The sequence below is a fragment of the Metopolophium dirhodum genome, chromosome 1 (genome assembly GCF_019925205.1).
Source record: "Metopolophium dirhodum isolate CAU chromosome 1, ASM1992520v1, whole genome shotgun sequence".
Classification (NCBI taxonomy): Eukaryota; Metazoa; Arthropoda; class Insecta; order Hemiptera; family Aphididae; genus Metopolophium; species Metopolophium dirhodum.
This window is the reverse complement of record NC_083560.1, coordinates 140,216,949-140,242,041: the sequence shown is the minus strand read 5'-3', so window position 1 is coordinate 140,242,041 and position 25,093 is coordinate 140,216,949. Positions and strand designations below refer to the sequence as shown.

Genomic DNA, 25,093 nt, shown 5'->3' with positions numbered 1-25,093 from the left:
CTACAGTTAGCTTAAAACTTGTCAAAATATTTTTTTGGTGTATAGCAAATGATAATCTAAAAAATTATAAATGAATAATACAAGAACCTAGAATATGTAAATATTATAATACATAAAGCAGTATTTCGTTATAAACTAATATAATGATTATATCATATTTTTAGGTATCTGTGTTTGGAAACACATTTTCAGATTTGCATTACATTTTTATATTGGGTATATCTACAATCAGCAAAATAGTAAGTGAAGTTTGTTCAAAATTATGGAATAGTTTAAAAAATAATTATCTTTTAAAACCAAATGAAGAAAAATGGAAGACAATTGTAAATGGTTTTGGAAAAACTGCTCAATTTCCACATTGTCTAGGGGCAGTAGATGGCAAATATATTCGTGTTCAAAATTTCCCAAATAGTGGATCTATGAATTTAAATTATAAAAATTACTTTTCCATAGTTTTGATGGCAATAGTTGACTCGGATTATAAATTTATTTACGTGGATATAGGAGCGTATGGTAAAGACTGTGATTCTGCAGTATTCAAAGAAACTGTTTTGGAAATTACTCGAGACAAACAAGTTGGATATACCACATGCTGAAATAGTTATCACAAATTACAATCTACCATATTTTCTAGTAGGTGATGAGGCGTTTGCTTTGTTTACAAATTTATTAAGACCTTATGGAGGCAAAAACCTATGCATAAAAAAGCGTGTGTTCAGCTATCGTCTCACCAGAGCAAGAAGATATCGCACCCTTGGAACCAGACTGCAATATATATGGCAGTTTTTCATTTGTATTATAATAATTTTAAATACAATAACTCAAACCATGGCAGTGTAGTATTACATTTTTCTTGATTAAATGGTTTTATCACGGTTTTATTTTCTCATAATCAACAATGACAACGTTACAATAATGATTTTAGAAACTAACTGGTTGGCGGTTGCACTGAAATTGTTGTTTGTTGTGTTATGATTCTATTAATATAATAATATTAATATAATTTTTAAAAATAAAATGTTTATTGATAAGTCCCTCTCTAGCTTCGGCGCATTTATCTTGATAATAATATTGTAATCGTCGATCGTCGATATACTATTCTACGAGTAGTATTGTCATTTATATTATTAAATAATCTTATGCGATTATTATAACGTTTAAATTTATTATTATTAATATAATATCTAACCTGCGTCATTGTTTACACGCTATAACTAGCGTGCAGTGTATTTTGCATTTCTGCTTAATGTGTTTACTCATTACTCGTGATTTAGGACGTAGTACGTATACACGTCTTATGTTTTGTTTCTTTTTTTATTAAATTAGTATTTTAACTTAATAATTTATTTCATTAAAAAAAATGACTTCATTATTCCTAAGAAGTAAGAAAATTATAAAACTTACTAATTCTAATCAGGAATTCAAGAAAAACAGCGGTGTTAATAACACAAATTCGGAAGGTATGTTATTGTCTTATACCTATTATTTAAAACAATTTTTCTAAATTACATATTATATTTTTCATTTCACATTTCAACATTATCACATTATGTTTTTTTTTTAGAGTATGCTATTATTGATGATTCTGAAATTGGTTGCGTTCACAAAGTTCATTATTGGCTTAACAATAAACAGAATGCACCACCACAATGCACAGACGACACTATCATTATGAATACAGCAACAGAATTTGTACCATTATTAAAATCTACTGTGTCGAATGATTTACTTGAAATATCAGCTATAAGTGGTAATAAAGATTTATTAATATTTTAATAATAATTTTTATTTATTTATTTGATTATTTTAATTTTATTAGAATCCATTAGTTCTGAATTTGATGATACTGACAAAGATGTAGATTGGGTCCAACCAAATAAGTCATCTCCGTCAATAATACCACCTTCAGATGATGATATTATGTATGATGATAATATTTGTATTGATATATTAACTCAAAATGTTGAAAATGAAAAAAACACTAATATTGCTAGTATCCAAAATAATATTGAACTTTGTGAAAGTGATACAGCAGGTGTAGCTATTAAAGAAAAAATAGTTACACGTAAAAGAATTAAATGTGTTGATCAATGGAAAAGAAATATTAGAAAAATCAAAAGGAATTCAGGTCAATCTTATACTACTAGTACAGGGCGTAATTTTGATAAAAAACAACTACAACCACCATAAACTGATAAATGTAAGTATAAATGTACTATACATTTTACAAACACCATGAGGGAAAAATTGTTAGAATTATTTTGGCTAATGGCAGATGTTTCTAAGCAAAGGGCTTTTATAGTAAAATGTACAACTGTTGTAAAGCCTAAATACAAATATCAAAAAGAAGGATCTACTCGTTTATCCAATAGCAGTTTTTTTTTTGCCCATTGATGATGTAAATAAAAGAGTATGTAAAAAATTTTTCATGGCAACCTTAAATATTGGAGACAGGTTTGTAAGAACAGCATTGTTAAAAGGAGGTAGAACAACTAATTTTGTAGAGGGTGATTTGAGGGGAAAACATGGAAACAACAAAAAGTTAGCTCTAGAAATAGTAAATCAAATTTGTGATCATATTAATTCATTTGCACGCATTGAATCACATTATTTGAGAAATCAAACATCTAGGGAGTTCATTGATGGATCACTAACTATTGCTGAGATGTGGAGATTATTTGATGCAAAATGTCAAGCTAATAAAGTTCCATTTTGTAAATTTTCTACATATTCATATATTTTCAATACTAAATTTAATATTGGATTTTTTATTCCTAAAAAGGACCAGTGTGGATTTTGTGAAAAATTTAATAATAGTAATGACTGTGAAAAGGTTGAACTAGAACAAAATTTTTTATTGCATAAACAAGAAATTGAATTATCCAGGGTTGAAAAAAATAATGATAAAGAGCTAGCATTAAAGAACAAAAATAGTACCATAGTAGCATGTTATGATCTTCAAAGTGTTTTAACAACACCATCAGCCAAAGTATCAAATTTTTACTATTCAAGAAAATTTGCCACTTATAACTTAACAGTTTATAATATGGGGGAGATGGAGGCCAACTGCTACTTGTGGAATGAAGATCAAGCCAAAAGGGGAGCAAATGAAATAAGTACCTGTATTTATATGTTTTTAACTGAATTTTGTACCAATAAACACACCATATTTTACTCAGATAATTGTTGTGGACAGCAAAAGAACAAATTTATGATTAGTCTTTATTTATATGCAGTTACTCATTTGAACATACCATCTATAACTCATAAATACCTCATACTTGGCCATACTCAGAACGAAGGGGACAATATTCATTCTGTTATTGAAAAACAAAAAAGTAGATTACTAAGGGGCGGTTCAATATTTAGTCCTCAACAATGGACTACAGTTATTCAATCTGCTAAAAAAACTGGTAAGCCATTTAAAGTCAATGAGTTAATTTACAAAGACTTTTTTGATTTTAAAAATATGAGTAAGTGTATTGGAAACAACTTTAACAAAAATACAAATGGACAAAAAGTTACTTGGAATGACATTAAAATTATAAAAGTATCTAAAGATTTACCAGATAGAATACAATACAAAACATCCTATGACCAAAATGATTTTTTGGAAATTATTGTTTCAAGAAAAATAAGAAAGTCAAAACAAAATAATATTGAATTGGAACTAAGTCCTTTGTATCAAACGCCACCTGGTATATCTAAAGAAAAAAAAGAGATCTTGTTAATTTATGTGATGCTAAATTCATACCAGATACATATCATTATTTTTTTAAGCAGTTGAACACAATTTCAAATACCTGTAACTACTGATTATGAAGATTTTAATTAAGTTGTTAAATGTGTTTATTTTGTTACTTAGTATTTTAATTTTTTTTTAAGGAAAAGAATAAGTATTATGTTAAATATATTTTTTCATTACCTATAAAACATAATTTTTATAATTTAGACTTTAAAATTAGGTAACTGTTACCGGATATTTTTTTATTTTTTATTTTATTTTAGTTTATATTGTATAATTTGAAGTATAAAGAATATTATTATTATTATTTAAATATAATACATTATTTTAAAAATATAAAATGTAAGATGTTTATTTTAAATAATGTTTTATGATATTATTATAATAATAAACATAACATTATAAGGTTATATTTTGTTGGTTGTATTTTGTGAGCATCTAATTGATTAAATTATTTATTTATTCATTTCAAAAGTAATAAGACAAAAAATTTAGTGTAACTAGGTACCATTTCTATGCATAAAGTTGGAACTCAACATTCTAATATGCAACCTCACCTAATGCAAGACTGACTGAAATCAAAATGTGGCATTATTATGTATCAATGCCACAAAATAAGACTGCCATATTAGTGTTTATGGCTTATACTCATTTAAAAACGTAATGTAATACTGCACTATATCAAAATGTGGCACTATTGTATAATTAAATATAATTTAAAACCGCCATAAAGTTAAATTCTATTAATAGCAATAAGATATTAATATCGTAATCTACACTACTTCAAAGTACAGATAATAATGTTAAATATAATGTTTAAATCATTGAAATAACTTAAAAATTACGTTCTCAATTAAAATTAGAAACTTAAAAATGATTTTTCTCAAAACAACGGATCTAAAGAAGAGGCGGTCTTGCTCCAAGGGTGCGATATGTGGAATGAGCATTCGGTATTTTGGCGAATAAATGGCGAGTATTGCACAGACCATTAAATGTTTCCAAGGAATTTGCTAAAGATATCGTAAAAGCATGTGTTATTCTGCACAACGCTGTACGAGAAAGAGATGGATTTCGTTCTGAAGGAGAACAAATCATTCATAGAGGATCTCATGGACTAAATAATTTGGAACGTATACCAATACATGGTAGAGGAGGGACAAATGCAAATTATATACGAGACAGTTTCGCAAATTATTCCAGCTGGAGAATTGCCTTGGCAATTAAATAAAATCTAACTGTAAAAACCATTCGAGAATATAAATAAATATACAGGTGTCCCATAGTGTTTTTCTTATTTTAATATTTAATTTGTTTTTTTAAAATATTTTATCGTTATAAATAATAAACTTACCAATTCCTTGTTGTTCCTTCGCAGATTTGTCTTCATATTTTTTTTCTAAATAAAGAAACTCTTCTTTCCATTTATTACGTTTTATTATTCTGTCCTTATACTATGTGGATGTTTTGTCCCAAAGGGTTGGCCTAGATTCCACCAATTCAATTAATGTTGGAACATCGTACGAAAAACTCATTTTAATAATAATATTAATAAAACAATGTTGAATAATTCTATTTGAATCAATCACGTTATTCGAATAATATAAACAAATTCATTAAAATTGATAAAACTATTTCGGTACGACGATATTATCGGTCATGTGTGAAAACTACCCATCTATTTGTATTGGTCATTGAAATCGGAACGATAAAAATATCGGTCGATACTGGTCGTCTGTCTGACATGCACACCGATATCGTTATACTACAACGATATTTTTATCGGATCGGTGAAAACCGTCTATTTAACCCTTCGTTAGTCGCGTGCTTATTTATAACGTCATTGGTCGCGTGGGTTACTATTGTGTCCCATCAATGTTAATCCTTAATAGTAAATTATTGCTGAATTAATACTATTTTTAAATATATCATAATATTATAGAACACTTCCAGAATGTGTTTATATAATATTTAGTCTAAAATTACCATACTATTGTTCACTGTAAAATATAATGTTATATAATGCATAATAATAAATATCCAATTTTAATAATAAATTTATTTAATTCTGCTTGGACAAAATCATAATTACAATAAATTATTTGGCTATTATCTAAACACACTGATACTATAAAGCTTAAAAAAAAAATAATAACAAATTAAAATAATTTAACATTAAAAAAAAATGATTTCTGTTTACATATAAAATTAATAAAAAAGTAATATCATAATTATTATTAAACCAATTTATTTATACATTTTAAGGATTATCATCCATTTCATCACTACCAGAATCCATGCAACTACTACATACCTTTGAGTAATGTTTTCCACATACCCAATGATTGCACTTATCACAAAAATTCCTTGTTCTTTTATCTTCCGATCTAGGACACAAAGCACATCTTCCATTTGAGCCCGTTTTTTTGGGGAGATTCTGATCGGTTTCTACGATTGGTATACCAGATATACGTGCAGCTTTGTGCCGTATTATTTTTGGAAGATTTTGCATGGCAGCTCTTTTAAATACCTGAGGTTTAATCAACGACATAGCCAAGTTTCTCAGATATACGCGACGTTTTAGAGTATTTGAAGTCAATTGATCGCAATGGTACAAAATTTCTGAATTAATTCCTAAAAGAAAAAAATAATAGATACATCAAAAAAATTTTAGACAATAAATATGAAAGCATTATTATAAACGTATAATGTATACCTGCAGTATTTATTAGATGAAAAAAAATCGTCAATGGCCATCTACGATTATTTCTTCCAACATCATATGAACCACACATTTCATCTACCGTATCAACAGCACCTTTGGTGCTGTTGTAAAAAGTGATAATTTCAGGTTTTTTAGTATCAGTTGTTGATTCGTCAATAGCTGCGTCATGATGCATTGATGATAAAAGTATAACTATTTTATTCGGCTTTGGTTTATAGGATATAAGAGTAAGGTCTTTCTGAAAACCAAATATAGTACTATTTAGCTCACGAATTTATTTTCAATGTATTTCCTTTTGTTGGAATTATAAACAAAACACCCAATATAATGTAGTGTATAAGTTATATATTCACACTATAGTTCAGCAGACGCTGACTATACATTTTTATAATACTACAGCATATATGTCTTGTGTAGTGTAGCCGAGTATACATAGTTCGTCGTTGATTTATACTACGCCTCGTAACACTATTGTACATCGTATCATTATATTTGTCGCCGCCGCGACAATAGCAATGTACCCACCGACCCTATGTGCAATAACGCGAGGTTAAAATCTATGCGAGGTCCCCAAGTGATATAAAATGTAAGTGCACATTTGAACTTCTATTATCCGTTAAATAGACTGCAGATGATTATGAATAATTGTGAAAGTATCCCAAAGAAATCCCGATAAGAAATCCCTGAGAAAATCCCCATGTGACTTTATATAGTAGTTACAAGATTCAATTATTAATATTGTTATATCTCAGAGAAGTCACATGAACATTACACATCATAAAAACCGATCTATCGGAATTATTATTATTTAAGTGGGAATATTAATAAATTACAATGTGGCTATTTTTATCTTTCATTTGTTTATAGTATAGCCGTATATGGGCATTATAATATAAAATATTTCGTTTTCGTCCGTCTTGCCGCGTGATATAACCTTAAAGGACCATCCAACTCAAAAAATCAATAATTATTTTTTTATTCTAATAAATAGAATAGAGTCTAACTAAGATAATGATACAACTAAAATTCGTTTGTGACTATTCGTTCGCTAGTTACTGTGACTTATGACATTGCGCGTGACGTCACGGATTCGTCCGCCGAGGCGGCGGCCATATATAATACACGGCAATGTTTATCCGTTTTTGGTTTAACGTAAAGTAACTGCTAATAAACTTATATTTTTTCGAATGAACTAATCAAATGTATTCAAGAGTACCTCATAATCTTTCCATTCGTATAATTATATCACATTTTGGTTTAATAGTGTAGACAAAAATAACATTTAAATAAATTATATTATGAATTTACCATACTGCTGCTGCAGTAAACGTGTGTAATATTGTTTTGAAGATCGTGACATCGTGTACGGATTTCTGACGCCTAAACTGTCTATATAGTTTTAACTCGTAGCTAATATTAGAGATGGGTGAGGCTTTCTTATTATTATCTAACTATTTTAACATAAAATCTTATCGCAGCACGTTGCAGCGACGGCGACATAAATGAATATCTAGACATCTAGTAGGGCAATGGCTATAATTATTATTAATTGTCTGATAATTTTTTTATCTATCGTGGCATAATATTTTGTTATTATAATATACAAATATACCTCTCATTTCGTATACTGTACTCACGTTGTCGACATAGTGGTGTGTCCTGTGATTGTTTATTTTATTATATTGTTACTATTGCAGCCACAAAAATGTTGTGTTCGGTATTTGGTTGCAATTGCAATAGTTCAAAAAATAATGGTCCGGGAAAAATTCATTTTTTTAGATTTCCTCGTAGAGAAACCTCGCCAGATCGATTTTTAAAGTGGACTAATTTTTGTAAGAGAAAACAATTTGTTCCTGGTAAGTCATCAATGATTTGTTCTAAACATTTTTCTAACGAAGATTTTAATGAATCCGACTTATTACGTGAAAAACTTATGCCCGACACTAAAGTAGTTGTAAGATTAAAACCCAGAGTTTTCCCTACCATTTTTAGTACTCAAAAAAATATTTCTATCGCTTCAACTACTAGTAATTCAAATAGAGAGGAAAGAATTTCGAGAAAGAGGGAAAAAGAGATGGTCGTAGAATTATTAAAAACTAGCACACCAAAAAAAAAAAAAAATGTACATGATGAAGTTTTTGATGACGAAAATGTTGATGACGATTTCATAAATATAAATTCTAGTTTGATTTCTGTATGTTCAAGACAAAGTTATGATGACACTGTTAATGATAAGGGCATCCAATGTGAAATAGGTAATGAAATTTACCATTGTCAAGATAGTGCAGGTGATTATGATAAGTCGTTCAACTATTTGTCGGATGAAAATAGCTCCTCTGAAGATGATACAGATGTAAAATTTAAAAATAATGAAAGTATGATAGATATAAGTACAAATGCATGTTTTATAGTATTTTGGGAAAGTCTTTTAATTTTATTCAAATCTTGTAATATATGTTCTGGTAAAATAATAAAACTTAAACACTTCGTCCAAGGTGCATTTTTATCGGTCAATACGATTTGTGAAGAAGGTCATTTATACCAATGGAGCTCACAAAATAAAAATGGAACACGTCCCGAGGGAAATATTTTAATAAGTGCATCTTTGACGCTATCTGGTATTTTATTTGCGCAAATGACAGTTTTTTGTGAAACATTAAAACTTGCATTTTTTTCTCGTACTTCATATGATAAAATAATTCGAAATTATACAGAACCTGTGATAAACGCAATATGGAGTGAACATAAAAAATTAAATTTGCACGAGTTAAAGAGTTCAGATAAAATTTGGGTAGCAGGTGATGGACAATTTGATTCTCCAGGGTTTTGTGCGAAATATTGTATTTATACATTAATGGACTTGAATAGTAGTAAAATTATTGATTTCAAGCTTGTCCAAAAAGGAATGGTAAAAGGAGATTTAGAACGTAAAGCTTGCGAAATGTTACTCGAAGAAATGGTAGAACAAGGCTGTAAAATTGATTTATTCCTAACTGATAGGCACAAAGGAATTCGATATGATATTCGCACTAAATTTCCGGAAATTCAACACGAGTTTGATATCTGGCATTTATCAAAGAGTTTGATGAAAAGAATGAAAATATTGGATAAAAAATACCCCGATGCTTATCTGTGGAAAACAAGCATAAATAATCATTTATGGTGGTCATCTAAAACATGTAAAGAGGATGGTTCATTACTTACACAAAAATTTTCATCAGTTCTTCAACACATAAGTAATATACATGAGTGGGAAGAAGATGGAATTATAAAAAAATGTGAACATGATTCATTGAGCGAAGAGTATACAAATAATACATTATGGATACGTCCAGATAGCGAGTCCTACAATGCTCTAAAAAAAATTTTATTGGCAAAAGATTTTCTAAAAGATCTCCAACATGCCAAACATTTTGTACACACAGGACGTTTAGAATCATATCATAACGTCAGATTAAAATACATGCCTAAAAGGATTCATTTAAAGTACAGTGGTATGCATATGCGTTCAATTATAGCTATTTTAGATCATAATAGTAACGTAGGCAAAACTATGATTGGGGACAAAATGGTGTACTCTAAACCCTTGGGGCGTTATACAATTAAAAATCGTTATTCATCTACAACCAATGATTGGCGTGCGGAAATAATGCAAAATATAAAAGAAAAAGCTAAGGAAAACATAATTTTCCAAAGTCAAGAACAATTAATACCTGTACCACAGAATATTATTTCTACTCCAAAACCAGATATAAATGAGTTGCGATCAAAAAAATATTCCAGATTTTTCAACGATAATAATCAAAAATGATTTTAAATGTTTTAAAAATAAATATTACTAAAAATGTTTTTTAGTTTTAATATTATTTTAATACCCATACAAAAGAGATTTATGTAATACTGGCATCTAAATGTATTTTAAAATTGTATCTAATAATATTTAAAGGATCATATGTTTATAATTATGTATACATATACTTTATAATATTATACATGTCTATGTATAAATTATTATGTATATTTACAATCATTTGTTTTATTGTTATGTTTTATACACAATTACAATTTAGAATACATTCTTTATTTAAAATGATAACAAATAAATTGTGTTTATCTAATTGGGTAATTTACTTCCATTTTTGAATCCAACATAAACTCCATTCACTTCTGGGTATTTCTCTCTAATAGTTTTTACAACACAGGCTGGAATAACAACTCGTACACCTGATAAGGGTAAGTCTTATAAATAAATAGTTTATATTATGCAATGGTATTATAATATAGTTATTACTTATTAGTTATTAGGTATCAACTACCTACTTATAAGCAGTTTAATATATATAATAAATGTATGATAATATTACCTTTTCCCAATGAAGACCACGAATTAATCCAATGCGTATATTGTGTGTAACAAATGAACCTCCATGAACTATTTGATAAAATTGACATAGTGAGTAATTTCTTTTTAGATTTGTTTTTTGTTTTTAGAATAATTTGATGACGGGTAATGTTTAGTATGTCTTCGTCTAAAATTATTTTTTTAAACAAATCACTCTCTGTTATACACTTATGTCCCGATCGTAAAGATGTAACTTTTTCAAATTCGGCACAACAAACACACTCAATATCGTTACTAAAAATGCAACATTTTTCGCACGTACACCAATTATTTATGTTGGCCACTTTTGATCGTCCACTAACGTCGATTTCCAAAAATGAATTATTTACATTTTGTGGTTGGATATCTGTTCCCAGATCATCCACTGTTGGTTCGAAATTATATGGTTGAAGGGCCATTAAAAAATATTATATAATTTACATATATTAGAATATTATATCGTGTAACTAGAAAGGACCGCATTCACATTTCACACTGACACTGTACTTACTAGTTGTTAGTAGTAACTAGCTAAACACTAATACGAAATAAAAGATAACATTATTATTAATTATTATCATAACCATAAAGATATTTATAACTTTAATACGACAATAAGACTATATTGTTATAAAAAATAAACATCGATAAAATCTTATATAATTATAAATAAAATCATAGCAGTACTCATATGAGTAATTAGTGACAATTGACACTATAATATGACAGTGGTGTATTATAATATAATTGCTATTATTTCATTAATATTAAACCAAAATTCAATATAATTATACGAATAGAAAGATTATGAGGTACTCTTAAATACATTTGGTTAGGTTATTCGAAAAAATATAAGTTTATTAGCAGTTACTTTACGTTAAACCAAAAACGGATAAACATTGCTGTGTATTGTATATGGCCGCCGCCGCGACGAACGAATCCGTGACGTCACGCGCAATGCACGCGCAATCGCTTAACTAGCGAACGGACAGTCACAAACTAATTTTAGTGGTATCATTTTTTTCGTCAAAGTTTGTACTTTAATTTAAGCCTGAGAAAATTTTTTGAGTTGGATGGTCCTTTAAAAAGCTTTCCCGAGTAACAATTTCAGGGTGTGAGGTCGGTTAAATGGACCTATGGGTGCATGGAGAGTGCTAATTTTATTTTGAACTGTTTTTAAACTTTGTTTGGTGTCTGGTCCGTTCGATCGACTGAACCGTGCCTGGACCGTTCACAAATTAAATTATTAACCGACTGAAATTATATTTTGGTGTTAGGTCCGTTCGATCGACTGAACCGTGTCTGGACGGTTCACGAAGAATATTGTTAACCGAGTGAAATAATATTTTGGTGTTAGGTCCGTGCAATAGACTGAACCGTGTCTCGACGGTTCAATGGACTAAATTGTGTATTATTGACGGTTAGAGTCTATTATGTATAAATAACCTATGTTTTTATATATATCTGTATTTATTATACATAACATACATAATAACTTATTAATAACTAATATGTAATAACGAGAATTTAGCAAAAAATGTTAAATGTTAAACGTTTTTGACACGGTCTCGGTTGTAAGATTAAGAAGTCGGTATAATTATTCGGTATCATATTAATATTATATTGTTATTATTATGTTGGGGACGTCTGGACGAGCATCGCGTTTAAAATCGCAAAAACGAACGGTCAATTCTCGCCAGTTATTTCTTACATGGACACATGGTCGGGCTTTTTTCTCACATTTCCTTTAGTTGTTTTCTTGCTATATTGAATAATTTAATTTACTTGTGTCTTGTTTTGTCGAATTCTCGGTGTGTAGATCTATTAAGGTATAGGTCTAAAAATTAATATCATAGTTTTAAAACCCAATAATAATATACCATATACGGATATTTCAACCGACAATACATTAAGAATAGTACCGTCCAATGTCTAACATAACAATAGCCACGATAACACGATATAAATATATAACATGATGATGCTCGTCTCAAACGCAATAACAAAATAAAAATAGCCGATTTCCAATATAAATTATAATGGTATATATATATTATATTATTTTATAATCAGCGGCCGAGTGCCCATGTTTAATTTTCTATTGTCATATTATTCCGTGCCTCCGTGGCTAGTTCGTCTGTCTGCAATCTGCATCGTACTATCGTATAGCATTTAATTCTGCAGTCTGCAGTATCGGCGTACCTCGATAAACGGTTTACTCTACAACTTCAAGTCTACTGTTTTGAAAAGTTTAAATTTAAAAATTATTTTATTGTTAGTCACAAATTCACAATACAACTGTACTGTCACCTATTAAAGGTAAAGGAATAAGGTATGTACTACTTTAATATAATAATTATACTTATTTTAATTATATATAGTATATAAAAAATAGGTACCTACCTAGCAAGATGGTACAATATTAATAATAGATACCTAGTATTACAAAAACCATTAATATAGAATGTGTATTATGTGTGTATGAACACATTTCATTTATAAGACATGCTTATAAATTTAATACAGCATTAATGAATATAATAAGTCTGAAAATTTAAAAACTTGCACAATATATCACATAGGTACTTTATTTTATTTTACATCTATACTTAAAGGCATCTATAGGTGTAGTGTATACTTTAATTAATATTAGTTTTAATTAATTTAGATATGTATTGTATATTTTATTTTTTTCAGTTATTATCATACACAATATTATAATATCCCAAGCTGTATTATAATTATAAATATTACATAACAAACATTTCAAATAAATAAAAATATAAATTTAAATATGTAAGTAATAAATGTTAATCATAAAAGTAGGTAGATTTTTTTGTTGACATTACATTGATAAAACACATACCTTATTTATATTATAAGTATTTTTGAACATATTATATAGACATTTTGTTCTTAATATTTAATGTTTTATCAATATTTTGTATGCAGCAGATTCCTACCACAATTAATTGTCCCTTTTTTTATTTCACTTATACTTCAAAGGCTGGGTTATATCATTTAAAAACTTTCTATATACCAGATACCTATATAATTTATTAGTGTTCAAAAATAAGTAAATCTTATTGTGCTTTTTGTTTAAATTCTCAGTGCCTATATACAATGGAAAATCAACGTCCTAAATCAAAAAGTGTAAAATTAAATAAATGTAAAAGTACTAGATATCGCAATCGAAAAAAAGCTGCTTTAGCTGCCTTGAATTTGTTAAATGATTCTACTGTAGGAACATCATCATAATTGTATGATAATGCATCCAATAAATTTGAATTTAAAATTAAATCACCTACAGTAGAACATAATAATTTAATGTTTTCAACTTCTGACCAATCACTTGATTATATATCAGCATCAGACTCAATCAATTCATTTGAAAGTGATTTAAATACAAATATTATTGAAGACAATTTTAATGAAACAACGAATAATAGCTTACTAGAAGACGGTCAGGATGATTTGAATAGTAATACTTCGGAACCAGAAGATTTTGAAAATGACTGTGAAAACTTAAATTTAACAATTGCGTTGTGGGCGCTACGGTATCGTATTTCTCATAAAGCTTTAAGTGAACTATTGAAAAGTTTAAAGAAATTTCCTAGTTTTTCAACAAAGTACTTACCTAAAGATGCCCGCACATTATTGAATACACCAAAATCTACATCTGTACAAGATATGGGTAATGGTACTTATTATCATTTTAGCATTAAGTCTGAAGTTGAATTGTTACTCCAAAATGATAACGAAAATAAGACACCAAAGACTTTGTTATTAGTTGTTGGAATTGATGGCCAACCTTTAACAACCAACCCTCCTAGTCAGCTATGGCCAATTCTTGGTTACTTTTTTAATGCCAAGGAAAAAAGACCAAATGTATTCATAATAGTAGCATATTTTGGAAAAACTAAACCAAGCGATTCAAATAGTTTTTTATTACAGTTTGTTAATGAGATGAATGAACTTTTTTATACTGGTGTTACTTATAATAATAACCATGTCAATGTAATATTACATGCATTAATTTGTGACACACCTGCAAAATCATTTGTATTGAACACTAAAGGCCATACTGGAAAAATTCATGTGTAAGATGTACTATAACTGGAGAATGGTCTAAAAGAAGAGTTTGTTTTTCTGATTTAGATTGTCCTATGAGATTACATCAAAGTTTTATAACATATGAAGATAAAATGTATCATCTAGGAGAAACTATACTTACAAAAATTCCAAAAATTAATATCAGTTCTTCTATTCCATATGATTATATGCATTTAAATTGTATTGGCGTTCTGAAAAAACTTTTGTTGTTTTAGGTACACAAAAAACATGATCTTAATTTGCCATCTCAATTAGTAACTGTTATAGATAATAAATTAAAATTTTTATCATCTTATATACCTGTTGAATTTCAAAGAAAAACCAATGAATACTCAAGAATGCATCCAATGAGGGATGTTAACCGATGGAAGGCTTCCGAATTAAGACAATGTTTATTGTATACAGGAATAGTTGTATTCCAAAATATTGTAAAAAAAGAAGTGTATAATCATTTTGTAGTTCTGTCAGTAGCAATAAGAATACTTCTTGTAAAATGCACTGATTACTTCAATAATTATGCAAATTTGTTACTTAGACAATTTATAGTAACTTTCAAAAGTCTATATGGACAATCATATATATCTCACAATATCCATGCATTATGTCATCAGGCTGAAGACGCTAAAAAGTATGGATCATTGGAAAGAATATCAGCTTTTCCATTTGAAAATTTTATGCAACCTTTAAAGCGGGATGTACGAACTGGAGTAAAGCCTCTACAACAATTAATCCATCGATATGAAGAGCGTCGTGCATATAAATTAAATATTAATCAAACTCGGTTCTGTAAAGAAGGGCCAATAAATGCTGTTTGTCAGAGTGATAGACCATTAATTTCTGGTACTGGATTTCCCCATTATACTGGTTGGCGTTTTGAAAGTTTTACAGTGAAAATTAACTCAGCTGATAATTGTGTAAAATTGAAAAATGGATCAATTATTATAATAGAAAATATAGCTACATTAAAAGAAAATAATGAAACTGTTATAATTGGACGTCGCTATGAAAAGATAGAAAATTTTTTTACCGAACCATGTCTATCTTCAATATTGGAAATTTATAAAGTCTCCAATCTTAGCCCTTTAGAGTATTGGTATCTTAAAAATATTAAGGAAAAACTTGTACGATTGCCTTTAGAAGATGACAGTAATTCTTCTGCTGTTATTTTGCCATTTTTACACTTAAAATAATATTATTATTTATTTTATTTTATTTTATTTTATATTTATATGTACATATTTAAAACATCTTAAAGCTCAGTTTTATTTTTCAATATTATATTTCATTCAATTTATTGCCTTATAATTTAAAGAGTAAAAATTATAATAAAAAAATGTTCATTATTCTACTTATTTCTAATATTGTCTATAGAACTATAATAAAAAGTTAGTATAATAACCATAAAATGTATATAAAGTATAATAAGTAGTTAGAAAGCATACAACTTCATACATTTGTTACTAAAGAATTCAGATCAAGAATTTTATTTTTCTAACCTATATTGAATATTCATTACAAGTAATACTTTAAAAAATACACCATATTATTATTTAGTAATAATAAAATGTGATTTAGGTCCTGGATAGTTGTTCTATTTTCCGACGAGAACAATGTACAACATGTACCCACAAAATGGTTTAAATTTAAGAGGAATAAAAATCATAAAGTTGGGAAATGTTGGTTTCCCTTTACAAAATCAGAATTTCCCAATTCTAAAATCAATTTTAAAAACCCATCAAGTTGAAAAAATGATACATGTTTGTTACACTCCAAACACAAATGATGGAAAATGGTTCAATGGTAAAAAAATGTCTGGTCCTTTTAGTGAGTATCTAAACACTTTTGTCTAGTTGAATATTGACTAATATAATGTATTAACTGTTTATTACTAGGCAAAGAAAAAATAGCAAAAGAAATGGCAAAATCTTTGTCTGGTAATGATGACAGTGATGATTTTGAGACAATGGACTCTGAATGTAGTGATTTTGGACAAGCAGATTCAGAGAATAGTGATACTGCTGCTGGTATAATTACAGAAACATCTTATAATGTGAAATCTAAGAAAAATCCAACCAACTATAAATATAAAGAAAAGGATAGTACATTAAAAGATAATAACTTTGTAGAAGTAACACTTCTGAGTGGTCCATCAACATCTACACATAATGTAGTAAATAGCCCTAGCTCTGAAAATACAAGTGAATCATTGCCAATAATTTCAAAAGATGCAGTGTTATATTCAAATGTAGATACTAATCATACAAATGGTTATGAAAAACAAGATATTTTTTCAGGTTAATTATTTATTTTATAATAAACCTAGCTTTTATATTTAATTTATTGTTATTAATTTTTAATTTATCATTTTATTAGTCGATTCATCTACATCTACATGCAATAATCTTGTTTCAACAAATGCTGAAGATGAAAGTGTATCAAATCAAATAAATTGTTTCGAAATGGTGAATAATGACCTGCAAGAAATTGATTCAAGTATTATTATCAACTATTATTTTTCATAAATACAAATAAATTTATAATTTATATTTATAGATCATGCAATGGAACTTGAGGAATTATTAGGTAATTTTGTAGAGCAAGAACATGACGACAATGTGAGTATTGGATCTCCGTCAAATCATGGAAATGAAATGATACAATATGATAATGATGAATCAGGTAAAATAAATCTTGAAACTTTATATAAATCATTTCTATTGTAATGTAAAATAGTGTTAAATGAACTATAAAATGTATAGTATTAATATTTGTAATATATTTTAATTTATAATTATGTTTATGTACACAATAACTATATTAAAACATATTTTTACAGATTACAATATATTATCAGCTGTAGAATCTACAAAATACAATTGTAATTGCAATGATGAATTCAAAAAAAATGAAATTAAGCATTGAAAAGAGCCAACAACAAATTTTAACACAACTTTTATTAAATAATTCAAATCAAATAAAAGTTTGTAATTATTTGGAATCAATGGATAAAAAAATCAACAAAATATTAGAAAGTGATAAGAAACTCCGTAGCTCTGCGATTCCATTGCCAAAAATTCCAGCACCCTTTTTAGGTTTATTACCTATTGCAACAAATAATAACCTTGAAATGGTGGAAAAATTATTATCATCAACCCACGAATATTCTCTAACAAACAAAGAAGAATTGGTATTAATAATATATACATATATTATACTATATACATTATATTACAATTATAAACGTGTGATATAATTTTCTTAATTTTTTTTTAGAAAAAATATGTATCACTTCGTGTAAATGCATTGACTTCAATAAACCTTGCAGTTAAAACAGCTTTTAATCTATGCATGACAAGAGAAATTTGTGAGCAATTTAGTTTCCATGGTAAAACAAAGAAATCTTTTGTGGCTCTTGAAATATACAAAGTGTTATCAGGTAATTCATTTTTCCTAATACCAATGCCTATACTGCAATGTTTCTCAACCTTTGTATAATGGCGACACACTATTCAAATATTTCATACTTTGCGACACATAGTAAAACAAAATAAGAATAATAGGTAGTCATGTAGTATTAAATATTTATAATTAAAGTACTTCACGCGACACATTTGGACTTGCTCAGCGACACACCAGTGTGTCGCGACACACCGGTTGAGAAACACTGCTATACTGGATACTATATACTGTTCATTTATATATAATATTAATATGTAGTTAAATATATATATGCTATATCACATAGGTGTGCTACAGTATTATCAACAATCATACAATATTGTCAATAAAGTTATAAATTGTATATTGTAAATTATTATGATAATAGCATGATTTCTTTAATTATTATAATAATATAATATATTATATACACTTCAATATTGTTTATTTGTTTGTTACTATGCTTCATTTATTTAACAAACACTTAATTCTCTCATTCTTTCAATAGCCTTTTATTTATTTTGACTTCAGTATGTTTATTTTCCATTTACAAACTGGTTTTACCTACTTATAATGTGGCTTCTGCTAACTGATTATTCTTTTTTATATCCAAAAATATGATTTAAATATCTATATTAATTATATATATATATATTTACAATAAATATTGTAGTCTAATTATTCGGCTTCTTTTACATTTTTTTGACCTATTTGAGCTTTAATCATTTGATTTTGTATATATGTATTTTAGAATCACTTTCTGGTTGGATAAATACCACCCAAGACCTCAAGGTATTTAAAGAAATAATATGAAATATTTTAAAACATTGCCGTCCAATTCAACATCAGAAATCACCTTTACAGATGTAATCCTCAAAATAGTAGTTGGCATAATTTTATATTTTTTTTTATTTCAAATTTATAAGCAAGTGTACTTATACAGGAATAAAAAAAAGATTTTATTGTACTATTAAAATGTGTGTTACTTATATTATTTTAAAAATAATCCTTTTTATAATTTGTATTTATGTAGTTATTAAAATTATAATATAACTACTTATATTATATATAGATTGCTTATTCAATTTAAATTATACGGTTTAATAATATTATTTAAAAAAAAAATTACCCATATATTATTATAGGTGGGTATACAATTAATTTATTTAAAATAATTAATAAAATCCTATACCATACATGTATAATATTTTATGTTTAAAAATTTGAATAAATATGATTGACTTTAGTGTATATATATAGGTATTATAATAATAGTAAAGTATATAATATATTAAGTATGTGGTTACACAAAATTGAAATCATATTATAAAAAAATGAATATTTAAGTATTAAGACCAAGGTTAAAAAAGGTTGTTGGTTAATATGTGGGCCAAGTATAAATAAATATTGTAAGGGGTGTGAGTACAAACTTTGCTCCCCCCTCACAAATGGAATTATCATTAAACAAAAAACAAAGTCTCGTCACTACATTTTAAATTTTGTAGAACCGTCAATAAATGAACCTTACAACCGTCCCAACACCGAATTTGCACTTTAGCGGAACCGTCAATAAATGAACCTTACAACCGTCCCAACACCGAATTTGCACTTTACTGGAACCGTCAATAAATGAACCTTACAACCGTCCCAACACTCCCAAAACCGAAATTGCACTTTTGTGGAACTCGGTGCACTCCATGTTAAATCTGGTATGCAAATTACTGTTTAGACCGTGTTTGGAACGGGATTATTTGAACGCAGTGCAGCACCGCTATTTTATAAATGATTGTAAACCGTGTGTGAACCTAAATTGTTACTCGGGTTAATTTCAGACATTCGCGGTCTTGATAATTGATCATTCTTTTCGTTTCGAAATTTCGAATATATATTATAAATTATAATATTAGTGTCATCCGTGAAGTTATTTATTTGTTTTATCATTACTAGTGCTGTTAAAATTATTATAGGTAAGTATAATACCTATTAAGTTAATAGTATATTATTTTTTTTATATTATATATAGTATTATTAAATTCTAGTTGTGTACTTTTTTGTACTTACCAATTCTGTTTTCTAAGACGTGTGAAGTGCTCAAGTGCAACACTTTGAAAAATGTCGTCTTCAAAACAGGTAATATTATTATTATTGAACATAAAAAATAATAGATTTAAGTCACACGTAAGACCAAATCACATTCAATGAAATTTGTATTTAATCTGCTTCAATCGTCAAAAAGGAATAAATTAAAAAATGTTGATCAGATTTGTATGAAGATATAATTTTCAATAATTAAAGCATAAAACGTAACTTTATAAAAATTAATTTGTAAATTTATGTGTCTTATGCTAGTTCTTGTGCTATAATAATTAGGTATATTATTATAATATACAATACATATTATGTTCATAATATGCAAATTATTTTTAACTAATTTAGATAATTATTGTAAGTACCTCTTTAAAAATTGAAGAAAATTAAAATTCTTGACAATTTTAGTCATTTAAATGGGACATTCAATTTAAAAAAAACATATTAAAATCTATTTAGGTACCATAAATTGACCATGTTTACTATTGTATCTATCTGCATGATATTTTAACTGATGCAGATATAACAATAAATTCAATAAAGTAAGTAGGTAGGTATCTACTTTATACAATGTATACCTAGGTACTATATAATAGTAAATACCTGTATACAATTTATGATTAGAGCTATGTATATGAAACTATTATGTTTGGTATAGATTAAATATTTAAATGTTTTTAGATTCTATGATCATAAAATAACATCATTTTCAAGTGTTATCAATAAATTTAACAATTGTGGTTATAACTAGGTCTATTTTATTAGTATTATAATGCATAATTAATGGATTTGTTTGAATTAATTGCAAGAATTGTACCTACTATTTGTCTATGTTTTTTATGATTTACAGTGGGTAGTTGGATACTTTGATAACGAGAACAAGTATTCCATTATACCTAATAATTGGCTAATCCAATGTGGAAACATATATTTTTGTAAATGGCCTAAAAATGGAAATATTTCCAAAATGAAATCATCTTATGAGGAACCTGAAAATGATTGGCCAACATTTCCAGTCAAAATTATAACACAATCTTTTAGTAAGTACTATACAATATTGAGTACCTAATTTGTTCTTTTTTAAAAATATTTTTAATAAAATGACTTTAACAAAAGGAAAATGAAAATAAAAAAGGTGTACTTTAGGTACCTACAACAATAGGTATTTCAATTTTTACTTATATGGCCCATTAATACAAAAATAATTTACAAAAACCAATTTCAAAAATTTAACACAAATAAAAGTAAATAAAACTATAAATAAAAAATATCAGTATAATAGTAACTATATGGGTGTACAATAATATATTATAACTCGGCAACAAAGGACATTAGAAGACATAACAAATTATATCTTAATGATAACGGATGTATAATTATTATTGATTATTATTTATTAACAATTCTTAGATACTTATGAAGAAGCAGCTATAAAAGAAAAGGAAATATTTATATCGGCAACAGCATCAGAATCTGATAACGCCGAACAAGTTAACAAACAGAAAAAAAAAAGAAAGAACATAGAAAAACCTGTTGACGATGACAGCTGTAAGTACCTGCAGATATTGTACCTATACTATTTTAACATTATAATTTGTATTATATTATACTAATAGCTTTAGTAAGCCTAACCAATAACTATGTTATTTGTTACTTATATTATGTATAGATAGACTCATATAATCATATAATATAATAAATGTTAAAACTGTTTAAAAATATAGCGTATGATTTTGGAACTAACTTAAATAAATTAATGTAAGAATTTTATAATGGTTGTTGTTATAAATATAACATATAAGAAATGTTTTATTTGTATTTCAATTATGTAATTAGTTATATATAAAAAATTTTCTTACACACAATGTTACAGCATGTAGCAGTGCTCAGCTTACACCTATTAAAATATTAAAAGTAACTAACAATTGTGCTTCAACTTGCTATCAATCTTATGGAAATAATGCTGATTCTTTTAAAACTCCTGAGAAATTGGATCAAATGACAAACTGTCCTGCAATCATTGAACCAGAAGTGTTTACGTGTAAGTATTTAATTGTGTATAATTTTTTTTTCTACCTCGGTTAATAATAAAATTAAGGTTTACTTTTACTTTTAGCTGCTTTAACTTCAGTTTATGAATTGAGCCCTCCAAATTTTTCAAGCACTATACTTGATAAGCACTTTCCAAGCACTGTAACTCATAATGTGATATCATGTAAGTATTACATTTTTTGATGAAGTTTAAATAATGCAGGAATACTATGATCCATGTATAAACACAAATTAAAAACATTATATTTCTGCCTAGTTAATTAATTTAATATATTTTTTTGTATATCATACTTATTCATACTTTCAAATAGGTTTGTTAGTTTTGTTAGTTAGCTTACTCCATACAAATAACCATTTTTTTAAAATAACTATTCATTTTGTATAATTTTTTCTATTGAATAATGCTCTATTTTAATTAATATTATATTTTTATTAATGTTATTATAGCAACTGCGGATAATGCAATTTTAAAACTCATTCTTGAAAAAGTCTCAACTACATTAGCATATGTTAAAAGAATAGATGAGAAAATAAGCACAACAGCATCAGTTATGACTCAACATAATAATATTATAAACGACCACGAATTTTTAAATTTATTTCCTATGAAAGACGTTGAATCTTTACAAAATATAGACAAAAGATTGTCCTTGGAAATTGAATTTGAAAATTAGATGGTAATCTCTCATTAAAATATCAAATTATTTTTATATTTATAACCATTATAAAATACTTTTACAGATTAATTTTGTAACTAAAATTGGTGGAAATAATACACACAACTTTATTAAAAGAATTTTTGGAAGATTATTTACAAATCGACTTGCAACAAAATTTTCGTGGACAGGATTCCGAAATGACTGCCAGCTTCAAAACTTGAACTTAATTAAAATTATAAAAAGTAATGAAGTTAAATCATTTTATTATAATATCTTATTTTAACTTATTTTTTTTTGTATTAGATATTGCACTGAAGACATTTAATTCAAATGAGATAGAATTTGAAAACCACGTAAAAAATTGGTTTCGCCACGGACAGCAACGACTTAATCGCGAAAAAAAATAAATTATGCATAATATTTTATTGTTTTTAAACAAAATTCATTTAACTTGCAATAAGTACTTGCAATAATCTTTAAAAGGATTCCACACAATTTTATATTATTCTTTCAAAACATTTGATTATAATCTTAAAGGACAATTTTATTTTATTCTTACAAAACATTTTATTGTTTTTTAAAGGGACATTTTATTTTATTCATTCTTTCTAATTATTTTATTATAATTTGAATAATATTTTATAATAACAATAAATGTATAATTAGTAATTACTAATTATTATAGCACATAATTGGTTCAGTAATTTATTTCAACCCTAGTGTTAAGCAAATTCAAAAATATTGTTGGAAATTAATTTTTCAAGATTAAAAGGTAGATTTTATAGAACAGTTGTTAGGATACGTTGTATGTACAGATCAAATGTTGGGTAGTTTAAAATAAAATGGAATAAAGAGATTAGCAGAAGTGAGTTGAAGGTTCTTGGATAAATGTTATATGAAATGATTAGTGATTTAGATTTTAGAACAACAAAGTATGAGTGTTAAATGAAAATCATGATTATATATATTTTTTAATGTATACTTTTTAGAACAGAAAAAAAAAGGATATTAACTCATTATCGAGAAGGCATTTTGTACGACTAGTTAAGGACAACTTATCTGAACAATTATCTTTGAATAATCAACAGCAAGGTGTAAGCCACTCAGAAATACCACAAATACAGGAATCAACTATGGAAGATGTCTGTATCAGTGTGCCTTTATCAATCGATAATATTCTGCAGCCTTCAAATAAATTTCAAGAGATTGCAACTAATATCAGTGATAATTATCATAATCAATTTAGTTTTAACACTAACAATGAAACTGAAAATTATTCTTTAGATTCGAAACTACAAAAATGGGTAGTTGATTTTCATGTTACTCATAATTGTGTTAATGCATTGTTGGCAATTTTAAGATCAGAAGGTTTGCAACTCCCTAAAGATACAAGAACGTTGTTAAAAACTCCAAAAACTGGTAGTCATGATATTGTTTCTATTCATCCTGGGTCATACATCCATCTCGGTGTTAAATTTATGTTATTAAAATTTTTAACTCCACATATTAGCCATTTTGAAAACAATTTTACTGTTCAACTAAGTTTCAACATAGATGGTGTACCACTTTCGTCTAGTTCCAAATCAAGTTTCTGGCCTATACTATTGTCTTTTGTAAATGTACCTCATTTATTAAAAACTGTAATTCCAGTAGGATTATACCATGGCAAATTTAAAAAACCATCATCAAGTTTTGAATTTTTAAATCCATTTATTAGTGAAATTAATGATATTATATCTAATGGTCTTGAAATCAATGAAAAAATATTAAAGTTTAAGATTAGTCAAGTCATTTGTGACGCACCTGCTAAATCTTTTATATTAAATGTAAAAAATCATAATGCGTATCATGGGTGTAATTCGTGTATTGTAGAGGGTACATACATAAACCATAGA

At 27.2% G+C, this 25,093-nt stretch overlaps 1 protein-coding gene across 1 annotated transcript; it reads left to right on the top strand.

The window, feature by feature from the left end:
- Positions 1-16,526: 16,526 nt before the first annotated feature.
- LOC132936540 (uncharacterized) lies at positions 16,527-19,289 on the top strand. The gene is made up of 7 exons (XM_061003282.1): positions 16,527-16,785; positions 16,854-17,255; positions 17,335-17,454; positions 17,515-17,640; positions 17,798-18,148; positions 18,235-18,397; positions 19,151-19,289. The coding sequence occupies exons 1-5, from the start codon at positions 16,572-16,574 to the stop codon at positions 17,881-17,883; spliced, it is 948 nt and encodes a 315-aa protein (XP_060859265.1). The 5' UTR covers positions 16,527-16,571; the 3' UTR covers positions 17,884-18,148; positions 18,235-18,397; positions 19,151-19,289.
- Positions 19,290-25,093: the final 5,804 nt, after the last annotated feature.